Genomic DNA, 23,268 nt, shown 5'->3' on the forward strand with positions numbered 1-23,268 from the left:
GGTCCTAATCCATCGTTTTTTGCACTCCACGCCACCCTGGGTTAGACAATGGCGATATGCAAATCAGCTCTGACCCTGTGCCCCATGGGAACAGTCCAGTCCGAACTACAAAAGCCATGTCCTTCCCAGAACGGAATCAAGCATCCGAGGACCGGACCGGTTTCGAGGTAACACCTCTCATCAGCCCGGCTAGCTTGACTCCAGTGGTGTGGAGTGCCTGGGACCCACGTCTGGGCATCCCCAGTACACTTATAGCGAGTTTGCAAAAACAACAGGTGATGGACCGAATGAGGATCAATGTCACACATTCAACCCAGTCAAGAGATCTGGGTCCTAATCCATCGTTTTTTGCACTCCACACCACCCTGGGTTAGACAATGGCGATATGCAAATCAGCTCTGACCCTGTGCCCCATGGGAACAGTCCAGTCCGAACTACAAAAGCCATGTCCTTCCCAGAACGGAATCAAGCATCCGAGGACCGGACCGGTTTCGAGGTAACACCTCTCATCAGCCCGGCTAGCTTGACTCCAGTGGTGTGGAGTGCCTGGGACCCACGTCTGGGCATCCCCAGTACACTTATAGCGAGTTTGCAAAAACAACAGGTGATGGACCGAATGAGGATCAATGTCACACATTCAACCCAGTCAAGAGATCTGGGTCCTAATCCATCGTTTTTTGCACTCCACACCACCCTGGGTTAGACAATGGCGATATGCAAATCAGCTCTGACCCTGTGCCCCATGGGAACAGTCCAGTCCGAACTACAAAAGCCATGTCCTTCCCAGAACGGAATCAAGCATCCGAGGACCGGACCGGTTTCGAGGTAACACCTCTCATCAGCCCGGCTAGCTTGACTCCAGTGGTGTGGAGTGCCTGGGACCCACGTCTGGGCATCCCCAGTACACTTATAGCGAGTTTGCAAAAACAACAGGTGATGGACCGAATGAGGATCAATGTCACACATTCAACCCAGTCAAGAGATCTGGGTCCTAATCCATCGTTTTTTGCACTCCACACCACCCTGGGTTAGACAATGGCGATATGCAAATCAGCTCTGACCCTGTGCCCCATGGGAACAGTCCAGTCCGAACTACAAAAGCCATGTCCTTCCTAGAACGGAATTAAGCATCCGAGGACCGGACCGGTTTCGAGGTAACACCTCTCATCAGCCCGGCTAGCTTGACTCCAGTGGTGTGGAGTGCCTGGGACCCACGTCTGGGCATCCCCAGTACACTTATAGCGAGTTTGCAAAAACAACAGGTGATGGACCGAATGAGGATCAATGTCACACATTCAACCCAGTCAAGAGATCTGGGTCCTAATCCATCGTTTTTTGCACTCCACACCACCCTGGGTTAGACAATGGCGATATGCAAATCAGCTCTGACCCTGTGCCCCATGGGAACAGTCCAGTCCGAACTACAAAAGCCATGTCCTTCCCAGAACGGAATCAAGCATCCGAGGACCGGACCGGTTTCGAGGTAACACCTCTCATCAGCCCGGCTAGCTTGACTCCAGTGGTGTGGAGTGCCTGGGACCCACGTCTGGGCATCCCCAGTACACTTATAGCGAGTTTGCAAAAACAACAGGTGATGGACCGAATGAGGATCAATGTCACACATTCAACCCAGTCAAGAGATCTGGGTCCTAATCCATCGTTTTTTGCACTCCACACCACCCTGGGTTAGACAATGGCGATATGCAAATCAGCTCTGACCCTGTGCCCCATGGGAACAGTCCAGTCCGAACTACAAAAGCCATGTCCTTCCCAGAACGGAATCAAGCATCCGAGGACCGGACCGGTTTCGAGGTAACACCTCTCATCAGCCCGGCTAGCTTGACTCCAGTGGTGTGGAGTGCCTGGGACCCACGTCTGGGCATCCCCAGTACACTTATAGCGAGTTTGCAAAAACAACAGGTGATGGACCGAATGAGGATCAATGTCACACATTCAACCCAGTCAAGAGATCTGGGTCCTAATCCATCGTTTTTTGCACTCCACACCACCCTGGGTTAGACAATGGCGATATGCAAATCAGCTCTGACCCTGTGCCCCATGGGAACAGTCCAGTCCGAACTACAAAAGCCATGTCCTTCCCAGAACGGAATCAAGCATCCGAGGACCGGACCGGTTTCGAGGTAACACCTCTCATCAGCCCGGCTAGCTTGACTCCAGTGGTGTGGAGTGCCTGGGACCCACGTCTGGGCATCCCCAGTACACTTATAGCGAGTTTGCAAAAACAACAGGTGATGGACCGAATGAGGATCAATGTCACACATTCAACCCAGTCAAGAGATCTGGGTCCTAATCCATCGTTTTTTGCACTCCACACCACCCTGGGTTAGACAATGGCGATATGCAAATCAGCTCTGACCCTGTGCCCCATGGGAACAGTCCAGTCCGAACTACAAAAGCCATGTCCTTCCCAGAACGGAATCAAGCATCCGAGGACCGGACCGGTTTCGAGGTAACACCTCTCATCAGCCTGGCTAGCTTGACTCCAGTGGTGTGGAGTGCCTGGGACCCACGTCTGGGCATCCCCAGTACACTTATAGCGAGTTTGCAAAAACAACAGGTGATGGACCGAATGAGGATCAATGTCACACATTCAACCCAGTCAAGAGATCTGGGTCCTAATCCATCGTTTTTTGCACTCCACACCACCCTGGGTTAGACAATGGCGATATGCAAATCAGCTCTGACCCTGTGCCCCATGGGAACAGTCCAGTCCGAACTACAAAAGCCATGTCCTTCCCAGAACGGAATCAAGCATCCGAGGACCGGACCGGTTTCGAGGTAACACCTCTCATCAGCCCGGCTAGCTTGACTCCAGTGGTGTGGAGTGCCTGGGACCCACGTCTGGGCATCCCCAGTACACTTATAGCGAGTTTGCAAAAACAACAGGTGATGGACCGAATGAGGATCAATGTCACACATTCAACCCAGTCAAGAGATCTGGGTCCTAATCCATCGTTTTTTGCACTCCACACCACCCTGGGTTAGACAATGGCGATATGCAAATCAGCTCTGACCCTGTGCCCCATGGGAACAGTCCAGTCCGAACTACAAAAGCCATGTCCTTCCCAGAACGGAATCAAGCATCCGAGGACCGGACCGGTTTCGAGGTAACACCTCTCATCAGCCCGGCTAGCTTGACTCCAGTGGTGTGGAGTGCCTGGGACCCACGTCTGGGCATCCCCAGTACACTTATAGCGAGTTTGCAAAAACAACAGGTGATGGACCGAATGAGGATCAATGTCACACATTCAACCCAGTCAAGAGATCTGGGTCCTAATCCATCGTTTTTTGCACTCCACACCACCCTGGGTTAGACAATGGCGATATGCAAATCAGCTCTGACCCTGTGCCCCATGGGAACAGTCCAGTCCGAACTACAAAAGCCATGTCCTTCCCAGAACGGAATCAAGCATCCGAGGACCGGACCGGTTTCGAGGTAACACCTCTCATCAGCCCGGCTAGCTTGACTCCAGTGGTGTGGAGTGCCTGGGACCCACGTCTGGGCATCCCCAGTACACTTATAGCGAGTTTGCAAAAACAACAGGTGATGGACCGAATGAGGATCAATGTCACACATTCAACCCAGTCAAGAGATCTGGGTCCTAATCCATCGTTTTTTGCACTCCACACCACCCTGGGTTAGACAATGGCGATATGCAAATCAGCTCTGACCCTGTGCCCCATGGGAACAGTCCAGTCCGAACTACAAAAGCCATGTCCTTCCCAGAACGGAATCAAGCATCCGAGGACCGGACCGGTTTCGAGGTAACACCTCTCATCAGCCCGGCTAGCTTGACTCCAGTGGTGTGGAGTGCCTGGGACCCACGTCTGGGCATCCCCAGTACACTTATAGCGAGTTTGCAAAAACAACAGGTGATGGACCGAATGAGGATCAATGTCACACATTCAACCCAGTCAAGAGATCTGGGTCCTAATCCATCGTTTTTTGCACTCCACACCACCCTGGGTTAGACAATGGCGATATGCAAATCAGCTCTGACCCTGTGCCCCATGGGAACAGTCCAGTCCGAACTACAAAAGCCATGTCCTTCCCAGAACGGAATCAAGCATCCGAGGACCGGACCGGTTTCGAGGTAACACCTCTCATCAGCCCGGCTAGCTTGACTCCAGTGGTGTGGAGTGCCTGGGACCCACGTCTGGGCATCCCCAGTACACTTATAGCGAGTTTGCAAAAACAACAGGTGATGGACCGAATGAGGATCAATGTCACACATTCAACCCAGTCAAGAGATCTGGGTCCTAATCCATCGTTTTTTGCACTCCACACTATAACTCACTACTGGAACAGCAATTCAAATGCAACATTTGAGACACTATCTACATCATCCACAGTAACTGCATGTACCAGAGCCAGCCTGTCATTGGGGACATGGCATGGCAAGCCATACATTATAATTGGAACATACTGGTGCCCATGTAGTTTTTGGGCATGGTCAGTAGAAGAGTTATATTTAGAGGAGAAAGGAACATTAATGTTGCAGTGAACTTATTGATTTGAACACCTCAGTGATGCCTGGTTTCCATCTGAGGCAGAGTTAATGGTAGCAGGGCATGGCCAAAGGCCATTTGCTGTGACTAGCAGGCGTCGCAAAGTACCTGGACAACAATTCAGCAGGGGTTCCGGACGCCACACGATTGTCTACTCTGCATGACAGCAGTACATGCCCTGTGGTCACAGGGCGGAGGAGACCTGCTCCCGTGGCCTGCTGGGCACACAGGACCTAAACCTAATTTTCCCACCATAATCACTGAAATGTTTCTAGGATCATTCATTTTCAATTTGATTGAAGCAGAAAACCCCCACAACTTTCTATTTATTTTTTTATCAAACAGTAGTGCTAGACATCATAGGATTTGAAAGCAAAACAACAGCGGATTCATAGGCGTGTGTTAATGCTGTGTTCGTTTTAGCAGGAGGATGCTCTTCAACAACTTCAGGCCGCACACCAACCCTGGGCTTTTCCGAGTGACACAGAAAGTGAAGGTGTGGAAGGAGAACAAGGCAAACGTAAGTACTGAAGATGGTTTGAGATGTCAATGGAAGACACATGGTGCAGTGAATGAAGTTCATATTGCTGTGTATCACCTACAGTGTTATGGTAAAGTGAACCTTTCTTATAATTACTTAATAGACAGACTTAAGAGTGTGTATATACACTACATTGTGCTGCAGACTCTGCTTTTTGCTTCCTATCATATTATCATTCCTATGCTTCAGGAGAGGGCAAAATAAGCTTAATAAAATAAAATGTTCTTGTGCTTGCTGCTTAATGTAAAACATGTTGTATTGTCTGTCTGCTCTATATGATAGGGTTGGTTGTGGTAGACACAATACAACTCAAAATGATAAAGCCAATGAGTCATTGATCTGGCATATTCTTTCTCCCAGTGAAAAAAACCTCAAGAGAAAGTTCAGTTGCATAAACAAAATTCTTATTCTACTACTTACTGGTTAGAGACTAAGGGATCCACCAAAAAGGCGTGAAACCACTGTCTGCCCAACTCACAGTTCCTCCACTCTATTTAGATTCAAGAAAATTGTCATGTTCCGATGGCAGAGCCTCTGCTGGTTCCATGCCAGAAATCTTTGACCTCCCACCCCATGGCTCTCAGTCAGTGTTTAACAAATTGTCTGGCCAATGTAGTGTGGTCATTCCATGATACATATTTCCTAGAAATGACCCCCATGTGTTGGGTGTGGCTTTTCCTTTTTCTTTTTAGATGGCCAACTCCCACTCTAGTCATTTGTTTTGAAAATAAAAATATTTGCTGAGTTGGTGCATTAAACATGATGCCCACTAAGAAAAGCTTTGGTGCCTTCAGCATAGCCACCACTGCAGCGTCACAGCTGAAGGCGCAGCGATACCTGCCCTCATGATGGACATCTCTTTATCTTCTGTCAGTGTAGGACATCTGTCTGCTGACCTGGTAGACTGGATGACTGTCATACTTTAATTGAGGCCCTTAGGTTTAAATGTATTTACAGATTGTATCCTCTTTTTTTAAAAACTTAAATAACACTTCACAACTCTACATTGGTCTGTTTCTTTAGAAACACCATATCTATGGGCTTGTCCTTGATATCTCACCTCCAGGCATATTCTCAGTAGTTGGACATCATTTTCTCTTTTCACATCCATATTGCCTTGGAGGTTGCTCTGTGAAGCACAAACTCCTTCATTGGGTGAAGTGGCACACCGTAGTACACAGTTTTGCTAGTTATGGCTGAGTCTTGTATCTTGAGTTACTCTTGTCTACACCAGACATTAGTATTCCTCTTTTTTCGTTTGACATATCTTGCATATATTTTTGTGTAGCACTTTGGATAGCTGAATTGTTAAATGTTTCAGTTCATTTCGGGGATATATGAAGGGGTACTGTGATTGAGAATTGGTGAATGTTCAGGTTTTGTGGGTATCACAAAGGGTGTTGGAGTTGGTTATGTTCTGAGATAGGTTGTTCCACATGTCAGGGCCAGCCAATGAGAAATATCCTCCTCCTTAGGTCATGCGATCTGTTTTATTGATTGTAAGGTTGAAGTTGTTTGACTGTAATGTCCTGGAGTTAAAATCAAGGGTGTATCTCTCGATTTGATTTTGGTTTCTAGGTAGATTATTGCTCTTCCATGTAAGCATGTGAAGGTGAGGCACAGCCTTTTGTTTATGACCCTGTTTTTTTGCTGCAGCCAGTGGACTATGAGGCATGCTGTACTCCTTTTAGCCTTCTAGCATCTTGGCTTGGCTGGATAGTATACCATTATTAGGAGGGCTTGATGTATTCTATATGGGAGAATACCATGGCTTTGATTGCACTAGGGTGGTGTTCAGCAGAAAAAAATTACAATTTTGCCTCTCGCTGATGTAGTAAATGCCCTGTTCTGTTGTCAAAAACTATATAGGTGTTTTCTGTTACCTGCTGTAATTCTCCAGAGAGATCTGCAGAATACCTGCAAGCTGACTTACTACTCCCTCTAAACTTGTTGCAGTACAGGCTATATTAAGACTATGCATATTTTAATGTATGCCTGAAACAGGCATTCTGTTGTAATGCATGGCGCTACCAAGCGGCCATTACAATGCAAGTGCTATTATCAGGCAAAACCTTTGCCACACATTTTGTACAAAGCATATGCCTTTACCACGCATTCCTTTACAACGGATTTTGTTGTAAAAGCATGAATGGTAAAGGCATGTGCATGGTAAAGGTTTCACCAGTAAATATAAGTATTTTACAGGTAAGTGTAAACCCTTTCTATATATAAATAAGGGGTTTATATTTGCCTGCAAATACTTAAATTTATTTGATAAAAGCATGCATGGTAAAGGCGTATGCCTGCAATTTTTTTTACAGTAACGTATAACAACTTGTTTTGTATGTACATGTCTATATATATTTTGTTTTTCACTGAAAATACCAAAGGTAACAGGGATGTCATAATTAGGAAATATAATTTTAAAAAACCTTTGAAATTCACTGAAAACTAAAGGTTGTAGGGATGTTAAAGTTAGGCTGACATTTCACTCAAACAAAACCAGAGAAATTCAGCAGTTATAGTTAACTGAGCTAACTGTAATTTGCGACCCCACAATGCACTGCTTATGACCTCACATATTCCATCACTCATGACATGGTCAGGGACATCACTCATGACATCTCAAATGACATCACTGATGACATCATCCAGTGACTGTGAGTGTTTGTAAAAGGTTTATGAGTGTTAAATATATATACCAAGGTGTATTGGTGAATCAGCTGGCGTATAAGTGCCTGTATGGATGATTTAGCGGGTGGGTGACTTACTGTATAAGTTAGTGATTAGCTGTCTCAGTGAATTTATGGGTAAGTGACTAGGTTATGTGAATGTCTCTATCAGTCTGTCAGTTGGTGTATAAGTGGCTGCATGGGTTGGTGAGTGGATACATGAGTGGTTGTATGGGTGATTGATTGGTTGTCTGAGTACCTGTATGAGTGTTTGTGTGGGTAGGTGAGGGTGTGGGAGTGCCTGCATGGATGAGTGAGTGTGTGAGTCAGTGGCTGTATTTGGTTAGTGAGTGTGTCTGTGAGGGGCTGTATGGTGTGTGGGTATGGCTGTGTCAGTGAGTGAATGGATGTGCCAGTGGTATATGGGGGGGGGGGGGGGACTGCATATGCGAAAGGCAGTATAGGTGAGTGTTTGGCGTATATGAGTACTTGTATGTGTGACTTAGTGAATGATTGAATGGCAGTATGTGTTACAAACCTTCTGTTCGCATTGAGAAAATTGCAGCTCAAGTATAAAATGTACTCAAGTGGCAGAAAATAAGTAGCGCCCTCTTGGGCTGCACATGGTGCCGTTTGCATTGATTTTCCAGCGTAGGACAAACAACCAGCTCTGAAAATCAATTTGAACAGGCATGACCAAGCGCACTTTGACACTTGAGGAACTCCGAGTAGCACGGCAGAGTTTTTTGGTCACTTCCTGGAGTTCCGAATAGCAAACCCTGCCAACTCTACCCAGGCTTAATTGTGTGTCATTCTGCCTCATATGGAGTTCTTGCATTGCTGTGTGTGTGATGATTATTTTACATCTCAAAAGCACCCTGAATGATGACACATTAATATTTTATTATTATAGAGGCATGGATTATAGAAAGTAATAGCTTTTTGTATTGCACTTCACAGCAGCTACTTTTTAAAAATATTTAATTTAGGACTCACAATGCAAGTCAGATCTATTGTGTGCTAATGGGTATTTTCTTTGACTCATGTAGGATTAGGGGATGCTTTATCAGACAAAGATGGCACTTGTGCCTTCTAATTACCTTCAGAATCATTACACTCTGTTGACACTCTAATATACATTTATTTATTATAGTTTATTTGATCGGCTTTTGACCTTCAAAAAATTAATTTTCTATGTTTGATCCCTTTGCCAACATATTTGCCCAATTAGATTTAGAAATCACAAATGTTCTGGTTAATGATGATTTTAACATCTGAATGCAGGACCGCAAACTTAGTTGTACTTTTTTTGGATGTGATTGGCTTCACGAAAAATGTGTTGGGCAGACCCTTAAAATTACTCAGGCTCTGCTTTAGTTTTCACTCATATTCCTATTATTTTTCTGATTACTAATTTTGTCATGATAGAACTATTCCAATGGCAACTATTATTATGCTTCACCCTTAAAACGGATCCCTGGTTCCCACCATAACTTACAGCTTTGAACATCTCTTGAAAATCAGCAGTGTGTGACTTGCGCCAGATGTACTGCCTACGTCATATAGGAAACTTTGAATTGTGCTCAAACATAAATATTGTAACATAATTACTGGTGCTGCTGAGATCAAGCAATACATTATTCCCTTGTTCTTTCCAATTTTTATGCATTTCAACACTAGAATGCCCATTAGAGAATGTGTGGCAGAGCCCTGCCAATTTCAAGCTGCGCACTGCCTACAGATGGGGCCCAGCTGAGACACCACCCTCCTTTTACTTGTAGTGCGCATGTAAAAAAACACATTGCCAATGTCAATTTTTCTCTGTTTGTAATACCCAGTACACTATTCCTGATGCTGAGACAACAAAGGGCGTGCCCACCACATTCTCACTATTAGATTCTGATTTTTGTAATCCATGCACAATTGGATCTCACACACAAAATACTGTGACATGAATACTACCACCTCATGTTAAAGGTGCTCCTAATGAAAAAGCAATCTATTTTCTGGAAGTTGGTACGTACTAGAGCATACACCTAGTAAACCAAAATTGACACCAGAAGAAGGGCCAGACCGTGGCCCTCAGGGTTACTAAACCAGGGGGTACTGGTAACTCTGGTGGGCCAGAGCTACTACAGGATTACAAGTGGGAGCCCTTAGAAATGAGGATTTACTGGGAAACTTGTAATTTGGGGCACGATTCCCCCAGTAATTCATCACATCTTACTCAATTTTCGCACAAGGCTTACAGTAGACACAATTTCTTTGTAAAAATAAACAGGTTTGCAGTGTTCCTGTGAAACTCAAAATCCTGATGAGCCCAGAAACTGCTACTGCCGTCCCCATTGGAATTATGAAGCCACTCATAATGAGGCCTATGTGGTCTTGTGTGTGCTGATTCACAGACCTGCCCTGAGATTTGTGAATGATATTTGTGCAATGTGCTAGTGGTGAAGTGGCAGAGTTAGAGAGCACTAAGGAGAAAGGTATGAAGCACAATATCTAGTCCTCCTCCTCGAGAAAATGTGCATTGTATTGTGTTCTTAGGACAGAAGTGGGGCTCTATGCTTACACATATCTGTAACAGTGCTTCAAATCTCTGCCTGATTGTGCAGAACTTAATTTGTAGCTGTGATTTTAGATGATGGCCATCGGCTCAATGTGTGGCGACCAGTACTTATTGTTTGTCATTGACCCAGAGAAAGAGAGCAAAAGGGAGACATAAGGAGGAAGGGAATGGTAAAAAACTGTAACAAAGGAATAAGGGTTGGATGGGCATGACCCTGCAAGTATGAGATATAGAGACAGAAAGTGTAGGGTGGTTGAAGAAAGAGGCATGATGTTGAATGAAAAAGAGGGAGACTAGGTATTCAGGTACCCTCACATTAGCAACACTGGTGGTGGGCTCATAAGGAATATTTTGGGCCCCTGCACTTAATTTTTGTTCTACAGTTTAAGCACTGTGATTGTGCATGTTGCCACCTTCACCTCAGATGCTCCCATCACTGTCTGTCATGAGGACAACCACCACAAGCCCCTGACCCATCACTGGACCATTTTCATGCCCGGCTGCATTTACAAGACTCGCCATACTTCAGCATTAGCATTTTAAATTAAAGTACATAAATCAGTGAAGAGTCTTTGAGAAGACAGCTCCAGCATGGAGTAGGACAACTAGCGGCAGCACGATCCTGGCAGGACACGCATGACCCTATCTCAGTCGCGTCCCGGGCAGGTAAGAGCAGTGGGGTGGTGGGGCTGGGAGGGGGAATTTCGACAGACAATGATGAGGGAAAATGAAATAAATAATTAATCCCCCCACATCCAGCCCCACTGCTCGTACCTGCATGGGCCACGGCTGCCCCATCTCAAATCTCCTACACCGAAGGGAGTGCAGAGTGTTGTGTTATGCCTTGCACTTATTTTAGAACGCTGTGAGGGTAAGCACAGTATGTAGTGTCGAATATATTAGGTCATAGTGTGTAGTTAGCGCGTTGTAGAATGTTACTAGAGGTTATTGTAAATAGATCGTAGTTAAAACTTACGAAGTAATGGTCTGCTAAGTAACAACATCTGTTGTTAAGTCTGTTGGACTACTGCCGGTTGTAGTTGCAGATGCCTGGGGTTTTGAGATCGAAGATTAAATCTGGAAACGACTGAGCATGTCGACTGCTATTGTACCTAAGACAGAGTCTACTAACTGTCCTGCAAATGTCCCCGTGGTGGGAGGAAGTCACCCACATGTGCAAAGGCCAGAAATTCTGAGTTCCGCTCACATATCGGGAAACATTCAGCCTGCATTGCTTTAAAATAATGTCACTGATACTTCATGGGCTGTTTCTACAGGTACATCAATTAGACAAGCAGCCAGCACCATTGTCTCTTTGACAAGCTGATTGATGTGGGAAAACAGCGGAGGTCTCTCAGTTAGATGACAAATGTGTAAAACAACTCCTTTTTTTAAGTATTTCAAGAAAGAGTTGGTATTTTTGGTAAATTATGGATACGTGAAACTGCTGTATTTTGCCCTCTTTCCCTTAGGCGGACAGAGCAGCTGAAGCGACAGCCTCTTTAAGTGCTCGTATCATGCTGAAAGCTGTACATTTCACAACGACTTGTTAATAAAGACACTATGTCCCATTGGCTCTCAGCTCATTTGTCTTCTGAGGGCTTTACTTATTTACAAATGAACTACCTCTATTATCACCAATCAATTTTCCAGGCACAAAAAAATAAGGATTGAAATGCATTACTTGGCTCTCACCTGTTCTAGTTTTAGGATACCAGTCGTCCAGCCTAAAACGTTGACATCAAAAAAAGTAATTGAGTTGTATTGTGGCAGTGGCAGTGCCAGTGAAAGCATTGTAGGTTATTTTTGCTGTACCTGTTGTTAAATATAAAAGAAAGCTTTTTTCAAAAATGTTAATGCCTATCCCGAATCTAGACCGTGGAGGAATTATTTATAAATTACATTGTTATCTTTCGTCTTTGAAAAATTTAGAACTAGGAAAACATCTTTGCTTTAGTGATGTGTAACTGCGATGTAGAAGTTTTAAATAAGTTAATTAATTTTATTTTAACTTCCTTGCCTAAAATTGGCTCATTATAGTAACGCGCATTCACAGTTAGGAAGATGAAGTGTGGCTCTCTGACACGGTGTAGCATATGAAGACCATTAGTACTAGGGGTGTGTGAAATTTGCGTAATTTTCCCCCATTTAATTATTTGGAGTGTCAAGAAAATTACATGGAATTAGCTGAGAAGTGTAATCCGGCAATTTGCTCTATTTTCTTTTAAAAATGGATGCTAGGGTGCGTTTTGCGCTAAGTAAGGACCACTAATGGCAAAAGCAGCCACTCGCTTCCTCATCGTTGATTTTTCTTGTGCTCCAGTGATAGGATTTTTTAAAAACATTTTTCTTTATTACATGAGCCAGCAATTTTGCAAATTTCGCGTATCATGAGTAGCACAAATTTACTAGAATTTCACAAGATTATGTGTGCTTAATGAAAATTTCTCCCACTCCTAATTAGTACATTGTCAAATCCCAGTGCAGGATCACTGACTAAAACTTTGCATGTTCTTATATCAAGAAAGCACAGGACTGGTAGTTTAATTTTCTTCCCCACATTTCCACTCTAACGGCCTGTTTACTTTGCTCACATGTTTATGCGTGCGCTATTAACACAATCTGAATCTATACTCAACTTTCTCTACAATAATTGGAAGAATGCTATAGAGTGCCTTTAACACCACATTTGTTTGCTGTCTGTAGGTTCTCTAAAAAATATGTGATGCTATTATCAAAAGCAATGTTACGTAAGTCATCAGTCTGAAAAAACAGAAGAAACCCTGGGTTGGCGTTACTTGGATTCACATTTCTGACCAGGCCAAAACCTGGAAAGGAAAATGTGGTCAACTCGCTGAAGCATCTTTTGTGTGAGTTCTTTTTAGAAAGCAGATGGTAGGAAATTTATCATCAAAAGATTCTGGTACAAACTCTAAGGAATTCTTCATTTTAAAAAGACACATCTAGGATGACCGCCTCACTCCACGTCATTATTGACACTCTTCAGTCCCGAACTTCTCACCTGCAAATCATTTAGTTCAGGCGTGTTCGTTTAATTAGTTCAATGGAATCAAAACTAATCTATCTACAACACACAGAATGCATTAGGGCATCACTCAAAAGTCCATGACTGTAAACAGTAGGCATAATGTCCTGGAGGACAGCAGTCACCGAAGCACAGCTACTCCTTATGATTGAGTATTGACTTAGGAAAACAATTTTGTTTAGAATTCTGTGAATGGAAAACATCAAAGAAAAGAATAGAAACTTAACATGTGAGCAAGAGCACATTGGGTCACAAAGATGTGTGCACCACTGTTTCTTATTGGCATAACATGCCAATTCATTCATCACTCAATCTAAGATCATTGAATCTAACACCTGGATGTAGGAAGTGTTTTTGTCCCAATAGTGTCATCCATCTTGTTTCTAATTGCTGGAGCCACGAAAGAACTGGCCATTCTGACCAACATCAGTTCTTTATCAGTTTGAGTTCTTGTAGGATGCCTTTGGGTTGCCTAGTTGACAATGTTTTGAACCATCCATGTTCTCTAGTACCTACTGACGGGAATCATCAGAAGTTTTGGGAACCTTGGAAGAAGACAACTCATCTTCTCGCACGGTGAATACCATTGACGAGCAATCAATTTGGGGTGCCTGTCAAATAAAGACCTTGGGAAACTACTTCCTCTTTGAAGAAGCTAAAAGGGGGGATATACTGTACTGGATTGCAGCCAATGATATCGCAGTCCAAGCAATTAGGCACCTCCTTTTCAGCACAGACCTTACTACCGTCTCCGACTGCTGATTTAACAAAGCCTCCCTCCAAAGGTTAGCATGAAAGAGAGCCTTACTAGAGGATGGTCTTGGTTGCATTACTGTATCTTTCATCATTGACTAGACATTGTTCCTCCATGCAGAGCTTATACGACTCAACACTTACCTGGCAGTAACCAGCTACGCAGATCTTTCCCAAATCTCATATCTTTTTGATAGTCCATTTTCACATCTCCTCACTCCTTCCATTTTCCATCGGTATTATCCTCTCACTGTCACCAACACTGCATCTCACCTCAGCCATGATTTTCTCCCACGTTTTGACTCCCCTTTCCTTCCACTAATCGACAATTCCAGTGCCTTCCTAACTCTCGATGCAGGAAGGCGCAGCAGGGTTCAGACTAAAGAGTAGTGTTCATTTGGAGCCGGAGGCACAAGCATCCCTAATGTGTCAGCCTTTCTTCCTGGTTTGTGTCCACAGTGCCAGGTGATCATGCACTGAGGCAGAACATATGCCTACTGAAAAGACAGGGAAAGGTAATTGAACGCTGTTCAACGCCATGCAATCAGATGGACATAGATGACTATGTTAAAGAGGAATGTCGTGAACTTCAGTCTGATCCATAACATCACATGAAACAAGAGGTGGTGAGAGTGCCAACCCACTCTATAAACCGCTAAGGTGTTGAGAGTTAAAAACAATGCTGTCTGGAAATCCTGCTTCTGATTGGGTCCCCTCAGTGCAACCACACAAGCTCCCCCGACCATTCCCACCCCAGTACTGCACTCCAGATGAATACTCTAACTCCACATTGCCCGAACCCAAATAAAACTGCGACATGCTTCGTGCGCATGTTGACCCCAGTACCATACACATGCATCATATCAGCTAAACCTTAGTGTTTGCCTATTTTGAACAATCTACATATACTATATAGGATTGCTCTGCAGAACACAGGACTGCCACTTTTGGGACTTTCTGCATACGGTGATTGACTGCTCTTAAATTCAAGACCTACTATAAATACCACATATTATTTCAGCACAATGTAAAAACTTGTCCAGAGATCATAATCATCAGATCATATGTAAAGCTAATAAAGTTAATAATGGATATTTGGATCACTACACGGGTTTGCATAATTTAAGACACTATGAATTAGTAAAAAGTACCCTGAAACTTAAGAAACTAAAGCGTATCAGATCATGTATTCATCTCATAATCCTATCACTGACAGAGGCATGCATGGCAGGGATTGTCTTATTCAGGTGTGTATGCAGACTGTGTAAAATGGCATTGAATTTACTGAACATCTACTGTCCGGCAATCACAAGTTAACATATCTAAGAATGGTGGTACACTCTCCCATATACACTAATGTAAATTCTCATCTTAACTTTGTCAATGTCTTAAACTTTGATGATGTAATCATATTGAAATATCTACTTACGCGATATGGCATTGTTACAGAAAGGCTTCAAGCTATGTAAATGAACTGTTTGTGTGTTTTTAGAAACTGATAATAAATATACATTTAAATAAATAAATAAGAATACTTAGGTGTACAGACTTGGGAATATAAGTAGTACAATGCCTCACAGCCTCATAGCAAACAGATGCTTCATATACATTTAATTTAAAGAACAAAAAACACAGACTGCCTTGTTTTGGCATGGCAACATTATTCTAACATCTCAACTCTAAAGACTGGGTTTAACATCTGCTTATCATTAATATGCAAAGAAAATGATTCAGAGTGCACACCTTCACCTGAATATGTAGCAAGATCTTAGAGCTGCACAAAGGATTAAAAACAAAAATAACTGAAAGTTGCAAGCGTAGCAAACAAAACAAATTCCTAATTTATACAGGTACTGGCTTACAGTGGCATTTGGCCAGGGTATTTTGAAGCCCGAGCGTACCTGAGCCCTAAACAGCCCAGTCAGCAAAGACAAAAGGAAGGTGGTAAGAACAAAGACTTTTTGCTGTGTTGTTTGAAACTGTAAAACTGCTCTTTTATTTTTTACCTGTGGCTGTTTACATTCTTCTCTTGGTTTATGTTCAATGTGTACCTTTAAAAACTGTTTTCTTCTACACAAGACTGTTTACATTTCTCTACTGGTTTTCTTCTAAACTGTGCTAAGGCTCATAGAAGGCACTCCCATATAAGCAGAGTGTTTTTCAGAGACTGTTTAATCTGTTTTGTGGTTTAAATTGTAGTTGGAAAGTGTATTTAGTGCTAGTTTTTGGCTAGAAAAAAAGCTTACTTTTAAGTGCGCAAAAAGCAGTAGGATAGTCTTTTTTAGATGTGGGCCTACCTGCAGAGTTGAAGGATTAGGGTTATGATTGGCTGATAGCATTAGCGTTCTGTTTGGTTACCATGGCTAGTTTTTCTATTGGACCTAGAGTTTGGGTTAGGGTTTGGATTGGTTGCTATGGCAAGGGGTTGGTTCTAAGGTATAGGGCTAGGGTTTTGATTGGGTGGCTTACGTGAAACGGGAATTCTATCGACTGGGACTGGCTGATCTGTGGGATAACCCTGAAAGAGGTTGTTTAGGGGTGTCCCGCAAAAGGCTCTCCAAGACTTTTAAAGACAAGAGCCTAACTATGCTCGTGTGTGCCCGGAAAATTGGCTCCCTTACCGAACAATTCCTGGACATTAAAGACTCTTTCTGTTTTGAAGGATACATGGACATCATATTCTCTGTTACCACAAGGAAACTTTTTATCCAGTGGAGGTTTGGAACATTGCCCCTCAAATCTTTCACAAGCAAATGGACTATGCTAGACGACAAATCTTGCCCTGGGTGCAGCACGAACGTGGAGGATGATTTACACGTGCTGTTTTTCTGCCCTGCCTACAGCAGACCAATGAAAGTATTGGCTAGTGCCACTATGTAGGAATCTGGGCTTCAGAAACTATTTGCAATCTGAAGACAAGCACCTTGCACTTTATCGTCTTTGCCGTAGCCAAGTATTTATTGGCCATGTGGCAGATAAGGGGAAAAATATTGAAAGGTTATCTTCCAAATGCCATATGTGGAATGAACTGTAATGAAAAGTAGCGACCTGAGTCTCTAATGAACTGAAACAATTAGTCCCTTGTTTTCATGCACTGTTTTTCATATTGTACGCTTTAATGTGTTTTAAATGTTTTTATTGTATCTTTTATGGTCTTAAACGGCTGAAATAAAGAAATTTTGGATTGGATTGGAACAATTTCACCTAACCACTACGGCTATTCAACCTTGGGACTCAGGGCATCTCAGCCCAGACATCAAGGCTAAGGGTGGAGAGGACAAGGGAAGTTACCTGTTTGGGCCAGTTGTGCTTGGGGACAGAGATTCTGCCCTTTTTTCATTTACCAGCAATCACCTTGAGCTATCCATATATGCAAACATAATAACACAATCCCAGCAGACACACACCACTCATTTACAGCAAACAAACTCTATCAACATTTCAGTATCTCAACAACTACTTCTAAGCCCCCCAAATCACACCTATACACCCTTGAAGCCTTACTGCCACACAATGGAACCTTCAATCTCACACAAACCACCTCTCTGTCCTATGCCACTATCAAATCCATGCATCATCAGCAGAACACAACACAAACCCACATTGTACATAACCTTAATCCCTCCATACACACACTCCCTGTTCACGCAAAACACCAGCTCTACCATCTACATACTCCGAACAGACCCCTTTTCTGTCATCACATATCCTGTACTCAACCCTCTCTCATATCATCCACCGGCAACAACCTCCTCCTCTTTTTACCAAAAATACACAACCAAACAATGCTTACACCCCACCACACATATTACCTCTTCCTACTACCAAATCTAATACAAAGACTCATAACGCCTGTACATCCGCTCTCCCATACCACATACACTCTCCTCCAACTCACATTACCAACCCCATTATCATTCATCTTCCCCTCACCAGCAGTATTTCACATTCAAATCCTTCACAGAAATTCACTACGTCAATATCTTATCTCACTACTCAACAAATCATGACACACACGACAACACATCAAAATCTCACACACACAGTTTCATAGTACATTCCTTCACAAAATTGAAACAAATAACCACTTACACCATCATGACTACACAAGTAATACACATCACCAACATCTACCACAAACACTACAAAACAACACTCATTCACTCTCCCCTCATCCTCTCACCCATTACAAAATGTTCCACCACCACCCAAATCCATACATCATCCACCTTAAACATGTGCAAACAAAATAAACAGCATGACACTCTTGACAACTTTACATCTTCTTGTCCATTACACAAGATTATTCCACAAAAACAAAACAGCTCACCAACTCACTCCCAACCAATATCCCCACCACCTACACACACAGACCAAACTAAATGCTTCCAAAGCCTGCTGGACAAGGATTACGATATAAGCAAGCAACACTATTGCTACCCTGATTAAGATAACACAAACACTAATAATATGTATGCTATAAGTTCAAATAATACTGTTCACTCCTCTAGATAACAAAGTCACACCACCACCAAAATACAATCAATAGACTGCCTACAAATAAATGCTCAATCACTCTCTAAAAACAAGCACCACATCTATGACCTTTTCACCCTTTTTACTGCCACACAACCTTATTCCCTTTTCATAACTGAGTCATGGTTGGGAGATGACATGTCTCCAATGTTGCATGAAGTCATTGCTCCAGGATATCAAATTATCATACAAAATCTAACCATGGGCAGAGTTGCACTACGCAGAGCTACGTGCAATGCAGCATACCCTGAAATGTTTCTAGACACAGTTTTAAACCTTATGACACTACACTCCCACCTATGCATCCTTGGTGACCTAAACATATTTTTTTGCAGAGTTTTATATAGCGCGAACTCGACCGGAATCGGGTATCAGAGTACTTTCCATAGCACCAGTTACGTTACATGAGGACAAACATTATTTTTTGTTGGGCACAGTGAGATTAAGTGATTTGCCCAGAATCACAGGATGTTTAGCGTCATTACTGAGACTCGAACCCAGTTCCCCAAGTCCAAGGTCGAGCGCCCTAGCCGTTAGGCCAACGCCTCTCCCCATATGGTTTGACAAACGAAATATACCCCTTCCAAGAAATATAATCACTGGCCAAAACACACTGAACCTAAATCCGATCACCCACAAACCCACACACATCGCTGGACATACCCTAGATGTAATTTTTGCAAAGCCAGAACTAGTTACCTTTGAAAGGGTTACTCCAGTCACATGGTCAGACCACGCTCTGTTAGCTTTTCAACACAAAATACCACATCTAAGGCCAGCTTACGAGTAAGGGGAGATTTCGAGGGACGATGCAGAGGAAAAAAGAATTATTTGTTTAATTTTCCCTCTGCATCTTCCCTTGAAATCCCCCCTTACCCAGCCCCACTGCTGTTACCTGCATGGACCGCGGCTGCATGAAACCACATATTGACCATGGAACAAACTCAATTTTGAATATTTAGAAACTCAACTAACATCCAACAAAGATCTTGACACAATAAATTCCCTTTAAAAAGGTTGACTCGCTTCAGAAAGATTTTGCTATCCTAATACCACTCCGAACAACAAAACAGGCCAAAATAAAACAACACCTTGGATGAATGCAGAACTAAAGAAGATTAAACAGATTTCAAAGCTGCAGTGCACCTGGCTCAAAATAAATAACAATCAAGATGAAATCCACCTACACAAACTTAACAAAATATACAAGTCATCTATCAAGAAAACTAAAAAAGATCTTATTCAAACAGAGTTCAAAATACTAAATGTGCAAATAAAAGTTTTTCAGAATTTTCACTGAATTTAATGAACCCACATGCACAGAAGGAACTCATCCCATTTCTCAAGAATTTAATGACAAATGGGCAAATAGTTACACAACCAAAGCTGACATGTTGTACTCCTATTTAAAACAAAGGAAAATCAACAGCACCAACTCCTTTCCAACAATCCCCTCCAAGGGCAGGCTAACCTAGCCTCTACATTCCTCCAAACAACTATCAGAAACTGAATTTACGGATCGTGTCAAAGTAACCAGGCCTAGTGACTGCCCTTCTGACCCTTGTTCATCACAAATCTTCAAGAACATTATTTTAACTACTCACTTACCACACCAGTCTTTAACTACAGGAATCTTTACAGAAGACTTAAAAAAGGCACACATATGCCTAATATTAAAGTAAACTAACCTGGACCCACATGACCCAAACAACTAGAGACTGATTACAAATCGACCTTTCCTGAGCAAACTGATATAAAGAGCAGCATTCACCCAGATGTCCCAATTCATTGAAGATAACTCTATACTTTCTGACTCTCAAACCTGATTCTGTCCAGGAAGAGGCACAGAATTTGCCCTCATCACCATCTGTGATGACCTTAAAACACAAAGACCAGAACAAGGTCGCTGCACTACTTCTCTTGGAACTTTCAGCTGCCTTCAACACAGTTGATCATGACACTCTAATCCAAAGACTCTACAAAATTGACATATAGGGTACTTTCTTGACATCCTATGTTCAAAACAGAACAAATCTCACCCATACTCCCCCTTTCTCATACAAACTGTACTTCACAAAACCAGGGGTCCCTCAATGCTCTACCATCTCACTCATGCTTTTCAACATCTATATGAAGTCATTACCTGCAGTGATCAATGAATTTCAGCTCACATGCTATGCATGATGACACAAAAGTACTTCTTAAACTGGGAAGCCACATAGACATAGGAAACTGAAAAATCTTCAGTTGGGTCAGAGCCATTGATTAGTGGATGGCATGGCGCCATCTCAAATCAAAAGCGTCCAAAACTGAATTACTCATAAGTGGTGATTGGAAAAATTATGACCCACTCTTCCTCCGGCCAGAAGAACTAGGACCACCTCCTAAAGTACCCAAGAAAGAAAGAAACCTTGGAGTTACCATTGACGCCAAGCTATCAATGAATGCCCAAGTGGATAGGTTAGCAAGATCAAGCTCCATTACTATGAAAACTCTGCAATACATCTTCCTCCAATTAGGTATGGTTTCAACTTCTTCAGTGCCCAGCCCAGAGCAAAAGATTATCTCTCAATAGCACTCCAGTTTTGTTCCCAGAAGAGTAGCATCCTAGAGATGAAAGCTACAGGCTGGTCTAGTCCCTCTTCATTAAGTTGCAAAAGTACTGCCCCTTACCATGCTCAGAGGCATCGGTCTGCACAACTAATACCTTTGGAAAATGCAGGGGTCTTGAGCACAGGGGCTGTGCACATGGCTTCCTTAAGGTATTCAAATGCTTTTTGGCATGCCTCTGTCCACATCACATTCCTGGGCTGCTTCTTAGAAGTAAGTTCAGCCAAGGGGGCAACAATGGTGCCATATCCCTTGACAAACCTCCCATAGTACCCAGTTAGGGCCAAGAAAGCGCTGACCTTAGTTTGAGTTTTAGGGAGCTCTGAGGCCATGATATACTCTATCTTGGCCTGGAGGGGCTGCACCGTACGCCTGCCCACCAGGTGTCCCAAGTAAACCACAGACCTATGGTCTATCTGGCACTTACTGGTCTTGATAGTCAGGCCTGCCTGTTGCAGAGCCTGAAGCACTTCCTGGAGGTGAAAAAGTTGGGCCTTCCAGCTGCTGCTAAAGCCATCTGTGTCATTAGGTTAGGCAGCATTGAAGGACTCCATACCAGCAAGGACCTGGGTCACCAACCTCTGTAAGGTGGCAGGGGCATTTTCAAGTCAAAAGGGCATCACATAAAAACTGATAGTGACCTTCTGGAATGGAGAAGGCTAACCTCTCTTTTCTTCTCTCTTTTAGGGCGATCTGCAAATACCCTGATGTAATATCAAAGGTACTTAAGCACTAAGCAGCCCCTAACAGGTTAATCAGCTCATCAGCCCGGGTGGATGGGATGAGAATCAGTCTTGGTGATTGAATTGAGCCACCCTGATTAGCATTGACAACTACTATACCAATCCAAATAATCAGAACCTCAAACACAATGCATCCCAATGTACCTTGTAAAGAGATTGGCGATCTTGCCACAATTTGACAATTCACATGTAGTCTCTGGAGCTGAACAGGTGGAGAATGAGCAGTACATATGTAGATCCGATGCATTTACCAGAGTCATAGACCCATCCCTTATTATGAAAGAAGCGAGACCCCCTAGGAGTCTAATTCAAAGAAACTGGTAAGTGAAAGGGGTGCTGAATCAGGGCAATCCAAAATAACGCAACTTTCAAGATGATAGATAAATGCCAAGGGAGAACCCATTGTCTGCTAATGGTGAGCTTCTTTATAAGGATGGTACCTACTGTGGGTAATATTTTGAAATTACCAGAAGCATCACGCAAAAGGTAATGTTGGGATCTTTTAATACTTGCTGCAATGTGCTATCTTATTATTCCAAAGTTCTTGTAAACTTTGGGATATTTATTTTCAAAGACAATGTCTGCGAACCCTCTGACTGCTGTTGTAATGGTATTATAATCTTTCCATACATACAGTTGAATAATATTGAAATCTTCAGCACTTAGAAATTCAGTTGCAGAACAGATGACAACAGATTCCTAGAAGAAATAAATATGGCATATTCAGTTCACCTGTACATTGAAATATCTGCTTCTTGTGTAAGTAACAGATTAAATTGGGCCAAAATCGATCCACTGTCTTTTTCTGATCCATGTCATTGCCACATAGTAATTTAATGCCTGATGCATGAAGCGTTTACTAGTTGCAAACCCTCCAAGTCACTAAATAAGAGGGTGTGAAGTCAGTAAAAAGTTTTTTTCTAGTGTACTGAGCTCATGTAGTGCTTCAGAAAAGTTTCTTCAAATCTAGTGATTTAAAAACGTATTTTCCAAATCGATAAATGTGTCCTGTAACAGTGTTTGGAAGATACATGTTTTAGATGTACTTTCCAACTAGTGATTCGGACTCTGCTTTATCAGTGGTTTGCGGCTGTAATTGCCATAATTATGGTTGCAACCAATTGAGCAGTTATTGAATCCCAAGCTGGGTGGTAAGTGATTCATCAAGTGGATGAGGCTACCTTTAGGTCCTTTCTCTTCAGAAGAAAATGGGCGCCTTTATACCCCTTCTCTTTTGGGCCCCTCCCTTTGGGAATCATTGTGGCAGT

The 23,268-nt window shown here is 42.9% G+C and overlaps 1 protein-coding gene across 1 annotated transcript in view; it reads left to right on the plus strand.

Annotated features, from left to right (window-relative positions):
• C4_1H8orf34 (chromosome 4_1 C8orf34 homolog) overlaps window positions 1–23,268 on the plus strand; it is a 984,673-nt gene that overhangs the window by 893,050 nt on the left and 68,355 nt on the right. Inside the window, exon 13 of the mRNA XM_086965849.1 lies at window positions 4,954–5,050. Coding sequence (XP_086821975.1) covers window positions 4,954–5,050 — 97 coding nt within the window. The remainder of the gene's footprint in view (window positions 1–4,953; window positions 5,051–23,268) is intronic.

This window comes from Lissotriton vulgaris, chromosome 4_1 (genome assembly GCF_964263255.1).
Source record: "Lissotriton vulgaris chromosome 4_1, aLisVul1.2, whole genome shotgun sequence".
NCBI classification, from domain to species: domain Eukaryota; kingdom Metazoa; phylum Chordata; class Amphibia; order Caudata; family Salamandridae; genus Lissotriton; species Lissotriton vulgaris.